The sequence below is a fragment of the Pseudonaja textilis genome, chromosome 3 (genome assembly GCF_049901715.1).
Source record: "Pseudonaja textilis isolate UNSWEBS1 chromosome 3, rPseTex1.2, whole genome shotgun sequence".
Taxonomy (NCBI): domain Eukaryota; kingdom Metazoa; phylum Chordata; class Lepidosauria; order Squamata; family Elapidae; genus Pseudonaja; species Pseudonaja textilis.
Genome location: NC_141992.1, coordinates 136,318,961 through 136,339,183, shown reverse-complemented (window position 1 = coordinate 136,339,183; position 20,223 = coordinate 136,318,961). Strand labels below are relative to the sequence as shown.

The window sequence follows — 20,223 nt, the reverse complement described above, 5'->3', positions numbered from 1 at the left end:
AAAAATAGAAAGTACAATATTTAGGCACATTATTTTCTATCAAGGTGCCTACATTCCAGTTAACATGTGCATCTAATCCAACATGTGCTTATAACCCTTTCCTTTAAATGTTAATATTGCCCTGTCATTCGTTAAGAGTGCTGGATTCAGAAAAAAAGGAACTGATTAGCAGAAAATACTGTGCAAGTTTCAATTAACCTGTGATGCGCATCTCTTGTGGCCACGGGTAGCATCACAGCAGCCTTCCAAATGCTGACACCCTCCAGACGTGAAGTGCAGTGCCACCCCCACCCTCCAAACTTCTAACCAGCATCGTTTCCATGGGAGTTGCACCCATCACAATCTTATTTATAACTTCCCTTGGAAAGCCTGCTCCAAGGCCGTCTCCCAAACAACGACTGAGTATAACAACAGCTTCAATTGCACAAAAGCAGCAGATTTCTCCTTCTCCTTTGTGGCACTTTTAATCTGACATTGCCTAGGAATGGGAAGGCGGCCAGCAGGTCCTACAGGGACCTCACAGAGCAAGAAGACAGAGACTGGAAGGAAGGGCGGCAAACTTCTTCCCCTCCTTTCAAGAAGCCACGGCAATTTCCCCAGCACCTGCTCTCCCTGACGAGGCCTTGGCTTTAAGGGGCTTACCAATTCAGACCCTTCGGCCTTTGCCCAAGGCCTTGGCCTAAGAGGCTTCCTCTCCCCTCCGGTTCCATTCAGTGTCCTAGCAAAGCCGCCGCCGCCGCTGGGAAACCAGTCACGCACACGCCTCCCGCTCGGTACATTTCCACACACCCCACCTCCCCGTGCTTTATTTCCCCTCCCACTGCCTCCGCCGCCGCCGCCGCCACCCTCTCTTCGCGCTCTCCAGCTGGACTTGGCTTTATTTGGAGCTGCCGGGAAGTCCCTGTGCTGCAACAACCCCCCACCCCCACGCCCCCCCCACCCTCCGTTTTGGGCTTTTTTTTTTTTTTTTGCAAGTGACACCGCTTCCTACTGAGGAGGGGGAGGTGGTGGTGGTGGTGGTGGGGAAGCGCCTACAGATTTTCGCGGCGTGGAGAGAGGAGAAAGACGCGCCGCGGCTCATCAAAACAGGTAAGGCAAAGAGCAGGCGGCGGCTGGAGAGAGGTGGCGGGACGACGGGGGAAGCTGATCGAGTCTTTTGGGCAGGGCAAGGCCGGTGGGGAAGGATGCGTTTTGGCCAGGCGATAGATGTCAGAGGGAGGCTTGGCAACGGGCCACAACTGTGCAGAGGGGGCCTTTCCTGGCGAGGCGAGCTGTGTGTGTGTGAGAGAGAATGTGAGTGTGTTTGTGTGAGAGAGAGAATGTGAGTGTGTTTGTGTGAGAGAGAGAATGTGTGTGTGTGTGAGTGAGAGTGAGAGATATATATATAGAGAGAGAATGTGTGTGTGTGTGTGTGTGAGAGAGAGAGAGAGTGTGTGTGTGTGTGGGCGGAGGTCCCCTTTCCAGAATGGGATATGGGGGAGTGGGGGGTGAAAAATTGGTGCGGGCTGCGCCATGGCACCAATGCGGCATAGCGCCCGCTGGGTGACATGCTGAACTGGCAGCCAATACTTGCAGGGAAGGTACTTTTCACCTGGTGGGGTGTCATCTCCTTTGCGGGGGCGGCATCGCCAGAAGCCCCCTGCTTCTATACCCTGGGTGCAAACCGATCACCCCCTCCTCTGGGTCATCAGGAAAAAGAAAGGAGGCCTAATCGCTTTGTTATGATTAGTGCTTTCATGAACAATTCTTTTTTTAATGCATGTTTCCAGATGAGGCAGCCTGAGCTGCATGTGTGTCTCCATACATACATTTTGTATGACTGCCACCTGCCTATTCCTGCTTCTGTGATCTCTCTCATTTTAAGAACAACAGCCTAAGATTTTTGGTATGCTATGAATCATTCCAAAAGGGTGCATATAAAAAAAAAGCCCTTGGATTCAGAGTCATAAAATTGAGGGGATGCTTCCATGGAATTTAGCCAAATGTGGGTAAGTGTCAAATGTTTAGAAAGTAGCTCATTCCAGAATGAAAAAGCAGCCCAGTCCTATGAGTATACAGTATATTGAGATGTAAAAGTAGGTTAGCAATTTGCAATGACAATTATTTCCAAATAAGGATAAAACTAGTTTGCATCTGGACTGTGTGCTGTATTTGAGATCTAATATAATAAAACAGTACCATTCTGTGCTTCAGTAATTTTAATAGACTATCCAGAATTATTTCAATTTCCAAAGATAAAAAGTGGTATTGTGCCATTATTAAGAAAAGTGCATAGGTGTATCTGTGAAGCCACCAGGAATTTCACTTGCCTCAAAACTGCTTTATCTTTCTTACTAGTATGCAGAACAAAATCATTAATTTTTTTTCAATGAAATTATCTGTGTAGGTTCCTTAGGGTTCTCTGATCTTGGCTGTTTGCTTGCAAATATCATCAGCAGCAGCAGCATAGTTTTATTAAAACCTAATTCTTCTCTGCACAGGTAATCCTCGACTTAGAATAGTTCATTTAGTGACAGTTCAAAGTTAGAACGGCATTGAAAAATGTGACTTATGACAGTTTTTCACACTTATGGCCTTTGCAGCATCCCCATAATCATGTGATCAAAATTCAGATGCTTGGCAGCTGGTTCATATTTATGATTGTTGCTGTGTACCAAGGTCATGTGATCCCTTTTGTGACCTGACAAGCAAAGTCAATGGGCAAGTCAGGTTTATTTAATTTAATTTAATTTAATTTATATTGCCACCTATTCGCCCATGGTGACTCGAGGCGGCTTACACAATGTAAAACCATATTTAAAACAAAAAATAAAAACTAACAAAAAGAATCAAATAAATTAGTAGAACAAAATTTGAGAAAACACAGAACAAAATAAAAAAACAAAACCCAACTCCCCCCGCCCCGCCCCAACGACAACAGCTCACACTAGCCATTTGATGGGCTCCATCCCTCTCTGGGTTCCCCAGGCTCACTGGCAAAACCAGGTCTTCAGTGCTTTTCAGAAGAGTGCTAGAGTGGAGGCCATTCTAATCTCTGGGGGAATGATATTCCAGAGAGAGAGGGAGCCACCACAGAGAAGGCCCTTCTTCTGAGTCCCATCAGATGTATCTCCCACGGGCGGGACCCGCAACATTCCCTGCCTCCTCGCTCTAATGGGTCAGGTAGATATGACTGGCAAGAGGTGTTTCCTTAGATAACCCGGACCCAAGCCACAAAGGGCTTTAAAGGTGACAACCAGCACCTTGAATTGCACTTGGAAGCAAATCGGCAACCAATGCAGCTCCTGCAGGAGAGGTGACACATGTGCACACCGGGGTCTGCACAAAACCATGAGGGCTGCTGCATTTTGCACTAACTGGAGCTTCCAGATGCTCTTCAAGGGCAGCCCCACGTAGAGCGCGTTGCAATAATCAAGATGGGATTTAATACCAGGGTTGCTCATTTATCAACTGCAGTGATTCACTTAACAACTGTGGCAAGAAAGATCGTAAAATGGGGCAAAACTTAACAAATGTCTCACTTAACAGCAGAAATGTTGGGCTCAACTGTGGGTCATAAGTCTCAATTGCTATGGTTAACCAAACACCTCTGCTATATTGTGAAACATAGAAAGCTTTTTTTATTTAAAATTCTGGCCATTGACAAGTAGTTTACATAACTGTGTGTATGTGTGTGTGTGTGTGTGTGTGTGTGTGTGTGTGTATTCAGGGCACAGAAGACTGAATCATTCTTCCTTCTCCTTTGATTTTCCTTCCCTGCAAACATTAAGAAAGTGTGAAGTAGGGAGCATTTAAGGAAAATGTTTTAGTCTGCTTGTATGTAGGATGAAAAGGCTATACAATGAATTGCAGAATTATTTGCTGTTCCTTTGAAGCTAATCATCTTAAGATGCTTGAAATATATCTTATTTTTCATCAGAAAATTTGGTTGAAACATGGAAATATGAACAATGCATATTTTAAACAATGTTTATCCTATTTTTTTCTGTTCATGATTTGAAATAATTATGATTTAATTATGACTTGGAATAAGTATTGGTAAAAAGTTTTTCTATTAACTTTCAACATAGTCTTGCACATACATTTTTACATTTATTTGAATTCTGAATGGAATAGAAGACATTATGGACTTGCTATTCATTCTACTTTGATTCATTAAATTCTATTAACTGTTATATAGATTTCCTAGTGTTGTCAAGAATCAGGTGGCATACAAGTTTCATGAATGAATGAATGATATACTGGAATACATGCTGTTATTGGATATTAACAACTTTTGTTTCCTTCCAGTAATTGGATTTGTGGCATTAATTAATTGGATTGCAAGCACTTCAGAATATTTGATTAGGCTTATTAACTTAGTGCCTGGCAAAAGATGTCCTCTGTACTTTATACATAACTACCGTGTTTAATTTCCTCCCCCACCTAGAGCGGCCCATATGCACTCCCCTTGCCGTGAGGCTGCTTGTATCGGCTGACAAAAGCTCCCCGAAGGCAGAGTCCCCAGCCGCTTCAGGGCGAGGCGTGGCTGCCCGTGTCCCCTCACCATTAGGCAGTCTCTTTCGGGTGATGGAAGCTCCCCAAGTGCAGTCACCAGCCACTTTGATCGGCCAGTAGAAGCGGCTTCGGGGCGAGCGCACACACACTCCCCTCACCGCGAGGCCGCTTCTATTGGCCAACGAAAGCTCCCTTGAAGGCAGAGTCCCCAGCTGCTTCGGGGTGTGACATGGCTGCCCGTGTCCCCTCACCTTTAGGCAGTCTCTTTGGGGCGATGGAAGCTACCCAAGTGCAGTCACCAGCCACTTCGATCGGCCAGTAGAAGCAGCCTTGTGGCAAGGGGAGTGTGTGTGTGTGCGCTCGCCTCTAGGCCGCGTCTACTGGCTGATCAAAGCAAGGGGACATGGGCAGCCACGCCTCACCCCGAAGCAGCTGGGGACTCTGCCTTCGGGGAGCTTTCGTCAGCTGATAGAAGCGGCCTCGCGGCGAGGGGAGTGTGTGTGTGCACGCTTGCCCCGAGGCCGCTTCTACTGGCCGATCAAAGTGGCTGGTGACTGCACTTGGGGAGCTTCCATCGCCCGAAAGAGACAGCCTAATGGCGAGGGGACACGGGCAGCCATGCCATGCTCTGAAGCAGCTGGGGACTCTGCCTTCAGGGAGCTTCTATCGGCTATCGGGGTATTCTAGCCTAGACTACCTGCGGGGCACTCCTAAAGGCAAGTTTTCTCCCCATCTCCCCTGCCCTTCCCCCCCATTTCTCTTCACCATGTGTAGTTCTAACGAACGATGTGAGAAAAGGGGAAATGCATGATTTAATTAGGCCTAAATTTTGGGGGCGGGGCTTAATTTCACCTCACACCTAGAAATCATGCTGGGCCTTCCTATTGGTGGAGGCTATATTGTTGGAGAAACATGGTATTGATGGGGATACTTAAAGAGGGGTTACTTAAATGTTACATTTTATTGGCTGCGTGGAGAAAATAAAATTAAAAAAATAAGCATCTGTGCATGATAATTTAAAAAAGCAGCACTAAATGTTATATGGATAATTAGAAAAATTTCCTTGGTAACTTTAAATCAGCCATTTTTTTCAAAAATACTCTGGTTGTTACAGCATCAAAAGATATCTGAAAAAATCCTTCCTTCCTTCCTTCCTTCCTTCCTTCCTTCCTTCCCTCCCTCCCTCCCTCCCTCCCTCCCTCCCTCCCTCCTTCCTTCCTTCCTTCCTTCCTTCCTTCCTTCCTTCCTTCCTTCCTTCCTTCCTTCCTTCCTTCCTTCCTTTGGTATTCTAAAGCAGGAATGTCCAGATTAAGGCTTTTTAATAGGAAGAAACTCCTATCCCATTAAAATTGTGAGATATATTATGAGCCTACCCTATTTGTTTCTTGCTACTGTTGTGAGGAGTGATTCAGTTACAAGAAAACACTTTCTCAATGAGTTGAATATACAGATGTCTTGTGGACTTGAAAAAGCCTTATGGACTTTAGGCATTATTTTAAAAATATTCTTGGGTTTCTAGCATTTGATGAAATTATAAGTAAAGGTTAAAAATGGTTATTGGGGAAAATGGATTTGCGTAACAATTACTGCATTCACTTAATGATCATTGTAAAGTTTAATGGTTTTCAAGATGGCTGCGCACATGGATGCTGCAGCTAACCGCTCCTTCTTTCTTAAATATTAAAGAATGATGATTACTTACCTCGACTTACGACTGCAACCATTTATTACCATAATTCCAATCTCAATTCCTGTTGTTAAATCAGGATTTACCTATAATGTAAATAATATCTAATACCTTTTACAGATAAAAAGAACACCTTTGAGGTGTCTCCAGCTTTCAGTGCAGATCTGGGGACACTTCCTTCTACTTTTCATTTTAAACAAATTGTACAAAGTGAAATCACAAGAAAAGGAAATGCAGACATTACGGGTAGTGATAATTACCTTATTTACAATAATTATTAGTTAAATTGTTGGGAGATCACACAAACCTTGTTGCATTCACGAGGTGGTTAACACTGTAATGTGATTTTAAAAACAGTTTAATCGAGGTGAAACTTCAGTTGTGGAGTTTAGCTAAGGCTGGATATTTTCTCCATATTCTACTTCTAAGATGCTAACTGAAGCGAAATGTTAATTTAAAAAGAAAAAAGATGCAGTGTGGCAAAATTTATTCCAGTTCCATGTGCAGGGCTGGCTGTAATGATGGTCACTGGTTTTGAAATGGTGGACAGGGGTGGGTGATTTAGCCGCTCCCTTTTTTTACATGTGTACAATGCATGCAGTGCACTTTTAAAAGAGACAAAGTCTTGATTACTTCATCGTGCATGGCATTTTGAAGCCAGTGATTGGCACTGCAGATAGACCTGTGTTTGGAAGAGGTATTTGCATCCAGAATATTAACTAAGTTTGACCTAGTGGTTAGGGCACCAGCAGGAGTGGGATTCCACTGGTATAACAACCGGTTCGGTGTTTGTGCGCTTTGCACATGCACACTTAGCATGCAGGCATGCCAAACGCACACTCTGTGTTTAAAAAAGTCTAATACCTTCTACAATAGTCCCTGTGAATAACACAGCTGAGGCACAGCAAACAACTCTGTTTTGCGAATCAGCTGTGCTCTTAAAAAAAGGAAATAAAGCACAGGAAAGATCAGGGGCAGGTGGGCAGGCCCACATGCTCATCGCAACGAACTGGTTTACTGCCTGCTGATCTTCGGAGCAAGAGGTTCACTCAAACCAGTCCCAACCGGTAGAACCCCACCCCTAGGTATCAAGCTACAAAGCAAGAGACTATGAGTTCAAGTCCTGTCCTAGCCATGAAAGCTGGCAGACTGACCTTGGGCCCATCACTCTCTCAACTTGCTTCACAACATTGTTTTTTGTGGGGGGGAATAGGAGGAAGATGTGTTGAATGTGTTCGCCACCTTGAGTTATCTGTAAAAGTAATAAAAGTTGTGTATGTGTGTAAAAATATAATTAAGTGGTTTTCTAAAACCCACACAACAGCTAGTATTAATATCTCTCTTTATTTTTTTCAGAATGGCAGAGGTGGCTTTGATAGAAAGATTGGAAAAAGCTGTAATTAGGCTTGAATCATTGTTATCAGAATCACAGAGAACTTCTGAAACTATCAATGGAGTCAATGGAGGTATGATTTTATTGTTTCAGAAATATATTTGGTAGTTTCTAAAGGGAACAACTAAATGTCATGTGGTGGTAACATTTGTTCTAAAAGAAAGCTAAAAGATAATTCAACCACTTTCATCATATTTTAAAATGACCTGTGAGGAATATTAATACTTCATTTTAATTATAATTTTATGTTCTGCAGAAAAGATGTGTAATTCATCTATTATTCACATTGCTGATGTTTTGAATTTCTTTCCATATTTCAACATTGCTGTTTCGATTGCTCCAAACAATTTACTGTCCTGTAAAACAAAAAATAGCAGAAAAGATCTGTGTTGCAAAAATAATAATACCTATTTTCTATAAAATTGTTGTTTCAGTTTACTAAATTTTGACATTGGATTAAAAATGTGCTTGGGTCACTAAAAATAGTTTCAGGGTTATTTTTATTTTGTTTTGTTGTTTTGTATACTGTTTTCCATTGGGTTTTTTCCCATTGTACTTCTATAGCCCATCTCAAGAAGCACATCATACAGGTAGCTCTATGATAACTTGGGGGGGGGGAGAGGGGGAAACACAGCTAACAAACCACTGATCCAGTGATCCTGCAAGTGATAGGTTATAGTGCAATGCAATCAGCTCTTTTAGCTTTAAATTACTGCAATGCTTCCCAACAATTATTCATGCTTTGGTGCCTCAATTTGTGGATCGCAGAAATTTAAAACGAAGCTTTTCATAGTGTCAGCAGTAAGGTAATTTCCTCCCATCTCTGAGTTAGGAGAAAAGTACATCAGTGGAGAAAGTGCCTTATCAGCTGATTACCTCTGCTTTGCCTTAGCCTCAGGGGGAATTACTATTGTTGCCCACACACAGTTCAGTGTGGCATTGTTTCAGGGTAACAGTTGCTAGTTGACTTGCCATCCCTTCTCCTCCAATCTAGTGGTCCTCTATATAGGCATGAAAACCAACTGTCAATCATATGCTGGGGCATTATTGAGTGTCCAAGTGTTGCTTTTGTTACTTATGTTTTATTAGACTTTCAATGTGAATACTTTCTTGGACTTAATTTTTGCTGAAAATAGAAGCTTCTGCTTTAGGGCCTTATAGCTTCTATACCCAAGGCCAATTCGTCACATCTTTTTCTGCTATAAGGCTAAGGAAGGTAAAAGCAGGACTGTATGGAAAATTTCCTCCACCCACTGCAACTGCAACTGCATCATTTGCTCGTTTCTCATTCCAAAGAGAGAAGGACTTCTAGAACCATTTACTTGGATTCCATTTCTAGACATGGTGATTATTAGAACATGGACACTTCTCCCATAACATTTTATACATTTACTTTATCAAATGCCAATGTATCTGTACAGAGATATATAGAAATATGTTACATTATAATACAAGAGAGTAGATCTCAAAGAACTCTTCTGTTTTACATAAGAAGAAAAGTTGGTTTTAAATGCAAACTATTTCTATTCCTTTTCAGTCAGATTTATAGCTAGATATTTGTGGAGGAATCTTTGGAACTAGATGTATGTTGGTTAACTAATCGTAACATGTTTTATTATTTTGCTTTAATTCCTTTATTATTTAAAAAGTAGATAGGGTTTAAATACATGGGTTCCAGAAAAGGAACCTTGTTTTAGAATTTAAAAATTGGAAGCAACTCATCTTAAATCTTTTTCACAACAAGTAAAGTTAATGTTTGTATTTTACAAAATTTCAGAATCAAAATTTTCCATACTATGTAGTAAATATTACTGCCCTGTGTAGAAAAAGATTCCACAGGCCATGGCCAAAAGTCCATGTAAGAATAATTTAAATCTGGATATTCTATAGATTTACTATGTTTGCTTCTGCAGCAATTGTGTTTACAAACTGCTTTACAGTTGTATGAGATTTTCATTTTAGAATGTGAAATAAAGACCATGAATGTAAAATTTTGGCCAGTTCTTTCAGTTCAGCATTTTTCCTGCAGAGCTAGCACCATATGTTGAAGCTTTTGACAGACTCATGAATGAGAGTGTAGCTGAGTTTATAAAGAATAGCAAGATCCTTGATGGTGATATAAAGATTCATGTAAGTATTTATTTCTATTATAATTTTTAATTATGGAGGTTTAATTTTCATTAAAAAAGGGTCTTCCACTGACTCCCTCTAGATTCCCAAAGGCCCAGTACTTGCTAAAATTTCAAGGGGTGAAGTAATAGCTGTCTAACCAAATTCAAAAAGGAGTTTAAATCAGAACTTCCATATTTTAGCCAAAACCGAGTGAAATGTATAGAAAGTTAAATCCACCTTTCCCAACAGACAATTTATTCAGTGTAAATATCTAACAAAAGGTTGCCAGTGAAAGTGATTCAATTATAAATATTTTTGAAGGAATGTAAATGAAAATACCATTTAAAATATAATAAATTCTCAAACTTAAATTCAGTTTAACTAAACTTATATTTATTCCCAATATTCAGTTCTAGATCACTTGAAAAACTTTTAGGGAATATTTCAACAAACTACAGCCCCAATCATATCAAAATTATTACTAAGACCAGGTAGTATCAAATCCTATTTTGTAACATAACTAAGCATGGTATCATATAATAGTGCAGTGACATTAGGAATCGTCCTGCATAGTGTATTTATATCACTATTTTTCTTTAGCTCTGCAACATATTTTCTGAAAGTTTACTGACTTAAGCTGCATTGTAAAATATGGCTCTCAATTAACTTGATCCAGCATCTGTGCTTTACCTTAGCAATTCAAAGAAGGAATGCTTTTCTTCTACATATCTTATAGGCCACATGCCCCGTGCATTATATGTACAGCTGCTTCTTCTTTCATATCAGAAGTTGAAAAGAAAGTTTTGTTCGGTTTCAGAAAACACCTGTTATTCAGAAAACTGTCAGATACCTCACTAACTGGGATATTGAGATGTGATCACAGGAAACATTATATTATGTCATAGAATATGTTTAACGTATTTTAAAGCATAATCTTATGCATAATTACTGGGGGAGAAACCCAGTGAATTGAATGGAACTTTTAAAGTTAAATATACGTAAGGTCACACTAACATGGACATAAGTCCCTATGCCCAACCTTGTGAATTTAATTTACCCAATGTGATCTATTTAATTATACTGGGTTCTCCGTTGAATTAGGAATTTAATTTATATCGATATTTAATAGGTACAATATGTTTTGGTAGTTTACCTGTAGTTTTTAAAATTCTTTCTAGAAATAATAAATGTTAAGAGTTAACTTAAAAACTTCAAGCGTAGGAGAGCAAGACATGAAGTGTTTTAATTGAAATAACGTTAATTTACTGGACCCTATAGTGAAAGGAAAACCAACTTTTTTGGATCAAAAATCATGCTAGTTCACATGGAACTTTTATGGGGCCAAAAGAAAACAAGGCTCTTGATAACCAGTACAAATATATGCTTAAAGACACACATTTTGAAGCACATGCTCACTTTTCACATACATATAAACTACACATTAGTTTGGGGGAAGATTATTTTAATTGCTAAATGGTTCCCTCTACCTTGAATAATAGTTTTTTTTATTATTTAGCATGCAAAATCTATTGCAGCTTTTGGGATTACCAAAAGTTTGTTTCTTTACTTCCTTGTGAAAAACCATTAGAATGTAATAGTTCTTTTATCCAATATCCTGTTTCTATCTGACCTCAAAGCTGTAATAAATAAATTTGAATTTTGATCTTTTCCTGGCTTACTCAGCCTTCTTAAGGGTTTTATGGACCATGCAAAAAGCAGCCAAGGTCTGCATAAGCTTGTACCTCACTTTATATACAGTATTTGAAAAGAAAAAAACTCAAAAATGGGTGGCTATTTTTAATTATATTTGCTGATAGCAAAAAATATTCTAAATTATTCTCAATTCAATTTATGAGTTAGATTTATAATAAGCGCTACAAAGCTTAAAGCATAACTCATTATAGCTGGCTTAGGTGAATAACCTGCAGCTCAATGTATAGCTTCCAAAAGGTCAGGGCTTCATTCTGGACCACTTCTTGAACTGGTGATCTGATGGATGTGTGTGTATTAAGCATCAATATCAAGTTTGGCTAAAAGAGGAATGATAGCCACAGTTGTCAAGGGAATGTTTGCAATAATAAGCGCGAGTGGAACAAGTGACAATTTCTCTGTCGGACATGCTCATGTATAAAAACAAATAAAAAGATTCACTATTGTAGTACAGATAGTCCTCGACTTAACAACAATTCATTTAGTGACCGTTCAAAGTTACAACGGCACTAGAAAAAGTGACTCATAACCATTTTCCATACTTATGACTGTTGCAGCATCCCCATGGTCACATGATTTACATTTGGATGCTTGATGACTGATTCATATTTATGACGGTTGCAGTGTCACGGGGTCATGTGATCCTCTTTCGCGAACTTCGGACAAGCAAAGTCAAAGGAGAAGGCAGATTCATTTATCAACTGTGTTACTAACTTAACAAGTTAGTTGTCTATGGAGATTCTCAGTCATCCAGGTCACGCTCGTCCCAAAGGTGCTTTTTTTTCAAGAGGCAACTGGACCTTCTGTTTTTTCTTTGATGATGTTTTGCTTCTCCAGACTTCCCAAGTCTGAAGAAGCTTCTTGGATGAGAAGCAAAACGTCTTCAAATAAAAACCAGAAAGTCCAGTTGCCTCTTGAAAAAAACACCTTTGTGTTAACAAGTTAGTTCACTTAACAGATCTGACCTTAGTACTAGAGACAATGAGAGGCCACTCCAGGCAGCAGATTCTGAAAAAGAGAGAGAGACACAGGGCTGCTGCTGACACAGTACTCACACTTCAGTTATCATGGGTTGTTTAGTGGGGGTTAGATAGAATAGGCAGAGCCCAAACCAACAAACTGGGTTAGGATTTAGCATGATATATGAAGCTAGCCATGTCTCATAACCCCAAGTCATGAAGTTGCAATAGAGAAGGCTGTCCTGTCACTGTTAAGTAATGAAAAACTCAGCCATCTGTTCAGCTCAGAGAACCAGGAGGCTGAGCAGGTGTACACATGTGTCGGCATCAGGTTGCCTTTTCTCTCAGGCAGCAACATATCTTGGGTGGTGATTATTATTTTTTTTGCTTTATCCAATCCCTCTGATGCTTTTTAGTCTAGATTTGGATGAATGGGCACGCTCAGTATGCTATCGTTCTAATCAAGAACAATTCTGTCTTGTCTGGGTTTAGTTTCAGTTGATTACTCTTCATTCAGGGAATCAGGATATATGCTGGTTCAGTCTCCTTTAACATAGATTTGCCCAGTGTTTTTCTAAAGCCACCGCAGAGCTATTTATACAGAGGTTTATTGAAATGATTTACACTTTGAGCTTTTTTTTTCACAATGACATTGTGATACAATTGTTCATGCTTATTTTGGAATGAAGAGTTTCTATGGCTCCTTTTAAATGTGCTTGTCAACAGTTTGAATTGATATTGAATGATATGAAGGTTGAAGTGATGATGGCATACAAAAAGATAATAGAGGAAAACAAATTACAAATAAATTACATAGGATGTGGACATAGGGTTTCCTTTGGTGCCCTGTATATAATTTATTGGAAGAATCTAAGATCTAATATTGTGAGACAGAAAATACATTTCTCTATCCTCGATATACAATTTATAATTTTTGAAATTATAAATATAATAGTTTTCCCTTTTCTTCTTCTTTGTTCTTAAATTAAAAATTCACAAGATTTTTAACTTAAATTTTATTGACTCTCTTAAATGAGATTGAAAACAGAAACATCTGTTGGTTTACCTAATGTCTCTTTTTTCTGTAAGTCATATATATGTTTGTGTGTGTGTGTGTATACATATACATATGTATATGTATATATATTTACATCATTACAAATAAAACATTAAAAATTGTGCTCATATATACAGGTAGTTTTTGACTTCCAACAATTTATTTAGTGGCTGTTTAAAGTTACAATAGCACTAAAAAAAATGTGACTTATGCCCGTTTTTCATATTTACCATTGCAGCATCCCCTAGTTCACATGACTAAAATTCAGATGATTGGCAACTGGTTCTTATTTATGACCATTGCTGTGTCCAAAAGTCATTTTGCGATGGTCTGACAAGCAAAGTCAGTGGGGAAGCCAGATTCATTTAACAACCGGGTTATTAACTTATCAATTGCAATGAATCACTTAACAATCGTGACAAGAAATGGGGCAAAACTCACTTAACAAATGTCTCACTTAACAACATAAATGTTGGGCTGAATTGTGATCATATGTCAAGGACTACCTGTATTAAACTCACCCACAAATTGCAACACAAGAAAACAGATGAAAAAACAGGTGAAAAAAAATGGTTTCTGTAAGGAATGTGTAGAAAATGGATGAACTTCATGAATGGATGAAAGGTAAAACGTTACCTTTACTTCTACATATATTACAATATAATATAATTATTATAATAATAATATAATGTAGCTTGGTTAGAGTACATGGGTTTAGATAAATAGGATTTGCAGATCAAAGAGATTTGGGTAGCTTTATTTAACGGATCATAGCAGTATCAGGTAGAGAAAGTCCTCTTAAAAGTGTTTGCTTTTAATACTTTCAATTCATAGCTTATTCCCTTGCTTACCCCTTTTCCATAGGCAGAAATGGTTCAAGCCGCTTTCCAAGCTCAAAGGGCATTTCTTTGGTTGACCTCACATTATCAAGAACCCCAGGAGGTAAGAAATATTGTGGTCACCTGAAACGTTCAAAGTTTTGTTGGTTTTTAAAAACGGGAATGTTGGTGTGTTGTAAAGCAAAACAAAATCAGACTTTGGCTTCATTTTATTTATTTTTAAAAAGTCTGGGTGGCTATACTTATTTAAAAAATAAAAAGGATTGGCTCCTAGAACCCAGTGGTTTAGTTGAATGTATGCCCAGAACAAAAGACCACACCCTGGAGAATGGCAGATGAATTTCTGCAGGAGGATGTAAGCATCCTATAAATAAAGTTACTGTTAAGACTTTCCCAATCTTGGTTAAATATCTGGAAATATCTCAGAATTTCTTTTAATTCTCTAGATAATAGTTCTGATAAAGTTGTGAAGTAAGAAACCTTCATTAAATGACAACTTAATTGCATATACACCCCCCGATTCATACTTGGTAAGAGAACCACTATGTGATTTGTTTTGGGTTGCATATTGTGCAAACTTTATTGAGATTTGCAAACCCTAATTATCATGGTTTGGTTTGGTTTGGTTTTTAGTTTGATATAACAGTTAAGGAAGAAGCCTAGAAACCAGGAGACTGAGTTCTAGTTCTATCTTAGGCAAGAAACCCATCTGGGTGATTTTGGCTAGTCACTCTCACAACAAACTACCTCATAGGGTTGTTGTGGAGAAAATAGATTCAAATTATCTATCTAGTAAGAGTTTACACCAGCTTGATGGCACATTATCAAACTATTTGGTATCCTCAAGAATTTTGGACCTTCCACAATTCCTTGTGGGGCCCCATGGTAGCTATTACTAATTTAAAACCTCTAACAACATTGATTCATAACTAGGATATGGTGAGTCCTCCTAAGCAAAAGAAAAACAATTTTTTTGCTGTCATGATAAGCTGAAATATATCATAGTGTAAAATTAAAACAGCTGTATGCGTGTATGTAAAACACAGTTGTCATGCAAAATAAATATTCTCTAACAAGCATTCATCTGTTTCAGTAGCATTTTTTACTGCAAGTGATATAATAGTTTCATTTTGTCGAAAGCATGAAATATGTGTTGTAGGTTTCCAAATAATGCATTTCAGCATAAAGAAAATTTGATATGAATGGAACAGAAAATACTTCGTTAATGTGACATCATCTGTTTCTGTTGGTATTTTAAGCTAAAGTCACAAACTTAGCAAATTTTGACCCAGACAGGTAGAATTCTCAATCATCAGAATTCCCAGGGCAGAGAAAAGCATATTAAGATGACAGCAACTCTTGGAAAAACAAGCAGTTGTGTCATTGAGCTTTCCAGACAGTTTGTGAAGCGGTGGATGAATAAGCTGTTGGTGATCATGTCTTCACAGCTTTGCAAATATTCAGAAGCAATGTTACAGGGAGGGGTGGGATTTGCGTAATGTATTCTAAAGTAATAACAGAAAACAAAACCGTTAGCATTCTGAAGCATCTAGGATTCTTTAGTTCAAATGTAGCATCCATGCCCAGCAAGTCACAAAGAAATGTTTGTTCATTGTGATTTTTCTGAGATATTTTTCTGTTAGCAGTGCTTACATTTTACTACATCTTGAAGCCGGTCATTTCCCTGCACATGCAAAAATAGCAAGAGCCAAGAAGATAATTCCAGCTGGCATGTCAATCCTGTAGCAACTACAATAAATTACTTAGCAGAGTGAATGCTTTGTTCCTTTTTATGGTCATGTTCTATATTTGTATGTGAAGGGGAAATGGTCACATGAGAAAACCATCATCTGATACTACAGTTTACATATACTAGCTGGCTAGTAGCTACTGCCTGCAAAATTACTCTTCAGAAAGCTGCAATTTAAACTCTCCTATTTATTTGGAATTTATTGCAAATGCTTTAACTTAAGTAATATGTTAAAAATAACCATAAATTATCATTTAAATAAACAAGAAGTGGGAAGTTATTTTAAAAACAGTTTGGAACTGGAATAAACTAAAATTAAAGTAATTATGTATAAAGATTTCCCACTAAAATACAAATTTCCCTCACTTTAGGTGATTTTTGTTTATGTGATTTTCTATTATGCAATTGATCATTTCCATTCAAGAAATCACTTCATGCAGGGAAAATAGTACTATTATGTGATTTATGCCAGTATATTCCATTTGTTCTTAAGAGCCAATGTGATGGACTGTTTAAGGCAGGGGTGTCAAACTGGCCTGTGGTGTGCTTAGATCTGGCCCAGAGGGCTGCCCTGGAAACAGCGAAGGACTGGCTGGTAGTGCCCCAGCCAGCGAAAATGGAGCTCAGGAGGCTGCAACGGCCTCCTGCAATACTCTGTCAGTGAAAAGGGAGCTTGAGGGCCATGGCCCACCCAAGCTCTATTTTTGCTGGCAGAGGTTGCAGGAGGCTGTCGTAGCCTCCTGAGCTCCATTTTCATTGGCAGAGAGCTTGGGCAATCACAACACTAGTCATGTCCAGCCCACAACACTAGTCATGTCGAGCTGGCCACACCCACCTGGCCCCCAATGTCAAACACAACCCTGATGCGGCCTTCAATGAAATTGAGTTTGACACCTCTGGTTTAAGGCATCAGGCTAGAAACCAGGAGACAATGAGTTTTACTCCCATCTTAGGCACAAAGCCAGCTGGGTGATCTTGAGCCAGTCACTGTCTCTCAACCTCAGGAAAGAGGCAACGGCAAACTATTTCTGAAATCTTGCCAAGAAAACAACTGCAGGGACTAAAATCCAGGCAGTCAAAACTGACTCAAAGGCACAAGATAAAAAAGTTCATTTGCACCAGTGGTCTCTAGAAACATATTCAGACTTCTTCCCGCCAAAACTGCTTGTGTTTTCCTAGCCAAAGCCCTTTCTTTCCTCCCTTATGCATTTATCATTGGGTTGTGCTGTTATTCTAGTGGTGCATGTTTAGTTCCATAGCAACAATAGCACTTAGACTTATATACTACTTCACACTGCTGTACAGCTCTCTCTAAGCAGTTTACAGAGTTAAGCATGTTGCCCCCAACAATCTGGGTCCTCATTTTACTGACCTAGGAAGGATGGAAAGCTGAATCAGCCTTGATCCAGTAAGAAGAACTGCTGGCAGTCAGCAGAAGTAGCCTGCAATACTTCATTTTAACCACTGCACCACCCTGCAGAACAGGAAGGCTCCCAGATATATAATGACTGAAACACAATTTACCTCACGAGATAATTCATTACGTAAGAACCTTAAAAAGCCCAGGAAGTTGATTGTTTTGTTCAGAGTCTATCTACTTTTCATCATTCGGTATTACCCCCAAATATTTCAAAACACACCATCATGTCATCATCACATTAGACAAATGACTTTTCTGATAGTGGAAGTGTTCTTAGAGATGGGTACCTTTAACACACTGAACCAATTTTGAGAAGATCTCAGTTTCAATAATGAAAAGAAAATTGGTTTGTATATGCGTATGTCTACACACATTCTTGTACATACACATACAAAAAAACCCATTTCTGTTCTGCTAGTGATTTCTTCATTTTGTTTATACAGCAGAATGAAGTTGCCATTCTTTTAAAACCAATATCGGAAAAGATTCAGGAAATCCAGACGTTCAGAGAGAGAAATCGTGGAAGCAATATGTTTAATCATCTGTCTGCTGTCAGCGAAAGTATTCCAGCTCTTGGATGGATAACAATTGTAAGTTCTGAATTTTAGAAGTGGACATTTTCCAAACAAAACCAGTTTTTTCACCCTTATCTATCATGCAACCTTGGATTGGTTTGACTCTGGTTCAGGCCTCATTGCTTGCAGATGGTACTACCATATCACCACCTCACTTTTAAAGATTTCCTCTTTAAATAACCCACTTCTCTGAATGGGGCTTCATCTAGCAATAGTGGGATTGGTGGGCGGAAACATTTAGTTGACTGACCAATGGAAGAGCTGTTGGATCTGTTTAGTACATAGCTAGGAGATCTCTACCAGGCCTGTAGTCTAAACTGAAGTCATGGAAGCATTCCTGAATAAGGCGGTGGCAAATATTCCATACTGTTTCCATAATTCTGCCAAGGAAATTGCAAGCATAGTCCTAAATAGTCACCTGGTATCATGAAGTGACCTTACTTTTCTTGGAGAACAAGGTCAGCAAAACAGGCTTCTTGCAAGCCCTGATATATCTATGTTTCTTTGAAATAGCTGTTAGTTATAATAGGAAGGAGCGTCCCCTCCCCCCCCAAGAGTACATTTACCTTTTGTTTCTCTCTTAAAAATCAATTCTTGTGGTTTTACACAATGCTCCTGTGTTCTCTTTTTAGTCTGCTAAGCCAGGGCCTTACGTAAAGGAGATGAACGATGCTGCTACATTTTATACTAATAGGGTGTTAAATGACTACAAGCATAGGTAAGTTAATACTCCCCACCACCACCTGCATCAACCAATTTAACTACTTTGCTTGGCTGGTGTGTCAAAATTCTGGGAATTGAAGTCTACAAGTCCTAAAAGTTAACATACATAGCATTACACACCCACAGTAACCAACACAGCACCTCATTCACCGACTCATGCACTCTCCCCAACCTTGCGTTGCAGCCTCAGACACCCCATGCTGTATATGTCATGTACCCTCACACGTGTTTATCCCCTCATTCGCTCCAGGTAACAGCCACTTACCTGCTTGCAGGCCTGAGAGTTCAAACTTCCTGCTGGATTCTCTACAGCATGGGTGTCAAACTCGCCACGTCACATTGCTGTCACGAGATGTTTTTTCCCTTCGAGGAGCTGGGGTGGGCGTGGCCTGCATGTGATGCATCCAGCCAGCTTGACAACCCCTGCTCTACTGACTTTGATTGTGGGAAACCAGCAAGAAATGTCTCATCTAACGACTTTGGATTCAATTAATGACAGCTGGGATGCAGAGATTGCCATCATTAACCAGTAGAGTCTCACTTTATAACCCAGCACATAGGTGACATAATTTTCTGACCTAATTGCTGCCATAAGTCAAGGACTACTTGTATTGAATTTCACTAGGTAGCTTTTTAAATATGATTCAAGTGATTACAAATTACCATCAGTGGCAATTCTTTCCTTAGCTTGAAGGTCAGAAGGGATAGTAAAGAACATGTACAAACAGCTTTTATTATGTTACAGTGATTTGCGTCACATTGATTGGGTGAAATCATTCCTTAATATTTGGACAGAGCTTCAAGCATACATAAAAGAATATCACACTACTGGGCTCATCTGGAGTAAAACTGTAAGTGCTCTATTTCTTACCTTACTGTTTAAAAAGAGAATTAATACATTATTGTGCAGTAGTGATGCCAACTTAGTGTCGGAAGGGGATACATTTATTCTTGAACTAAGAGAAAAAAAATCATTTTTGCTCCCAGCAACAGTATATTTCTAGGACAAAGAACTTTATGAAATAAATAAGTTAGGAGAAAGTTTTAAATGTTGTATCTCTTAGCGTCTTTGATTCCATAATTGACTTTTTCCAAGAAAATTAGGAAAATTATATACAGGTAGTCTTCAGGTTGTGATGGCAGTGGGACCTTAGAAACTCTGATGCTAAGTCACAGTTGTAAAATGGAACTTCATGTGACCACATCACTTAGTGAAGGCAATTACATCAGTTAAACAAAGATCATGCATGTTGTTAAGAGAGGATCTCAGGGACCTTGGACTCCTAGTGGACAATCAATTAAATATGAGCCAGCAGCATGCGGCAGCAGCCAAAAAAGCCAATGCAATCCTAAATTGCATTGAGGGATTGAATCAAGATCACATGGGGTACTAGTACCACTCTATAAAGCCTTAGTAAGGCCACACTTAGAATATTGCATCCAGTTTTGGTCACCACACTATTAAAAAAAACATGCAGAAAGAGTACAGAGAAGAGCAGCA

At 39.3% G+C, this 20,223-nt stretch overlaps 1 protein-coding gene and 1 long non-coding RNA gene across 10 annotated transcripts in view; one reads left to right on the top strand and one right to left on the bottom strand.

Moving 5' to 3' along the window:
- Positions 1-859: 859 nt before the first annotated feature.
- Positions 860-20,223, top strand: part of CAP2 (cyclase associated actin cytoskeleton regulatory protein 2) — a 34,251-nt gene continuing 14,887 nt past the window's right edge. The window contains exons 1-7 of one of the 9 annotated variants that reach the window (XM_026699572.2): positions 860-1,089; positions 7,541-7,650; positions 9,607-9,707; positions 14,280-14,357; positions 17,871-18,014; positions 18,632-18,717; positions 19,468-19,573. In XM_026699572.2, the coding sequence (XP_026555357.1) occupies positions 7,542-7,650; positions 9,607-9,707; positions 14,280-14,357; positions 17,871-18,014; positions 18,632-18,717; positions 19,468-19,573 (624 nt within the window). In that variant the 5' untranslated portion in view covers positions 860-1,089; position 7,541. Of the gene's footprint in view, positions 1,090-1,271; positions 1,581-3,060; positions 3,163-6,343; positions 6,431-7,537; positions 7,651-9,606; positions 9,708-14,279; positions 14,358-17,867; positions 18,015-18,631; positions 18,718-19,467; positions 19,574-20,223 lie in introns of those variants that run through there. The other 8 variants (XM_087930877.1, XM_087930879.1, XM_087930882.1 and 5 more) reach the window with 8 other exon arrangements.
- On the bottom strand, positions 7,645-19,055 carry LOC148126337 (uncharacterized). Its single transcript, XR_015743112.1, has 3 exons — positions 18,988-19,055; positions 14,267-14,377; positions 7,645-7,933 (listed from the first exon to the last, which is right to left on the bottom strand). It is a non-coding gene; the product is annotated as an uncharacterized LOC148126337 (long non-coding RNA).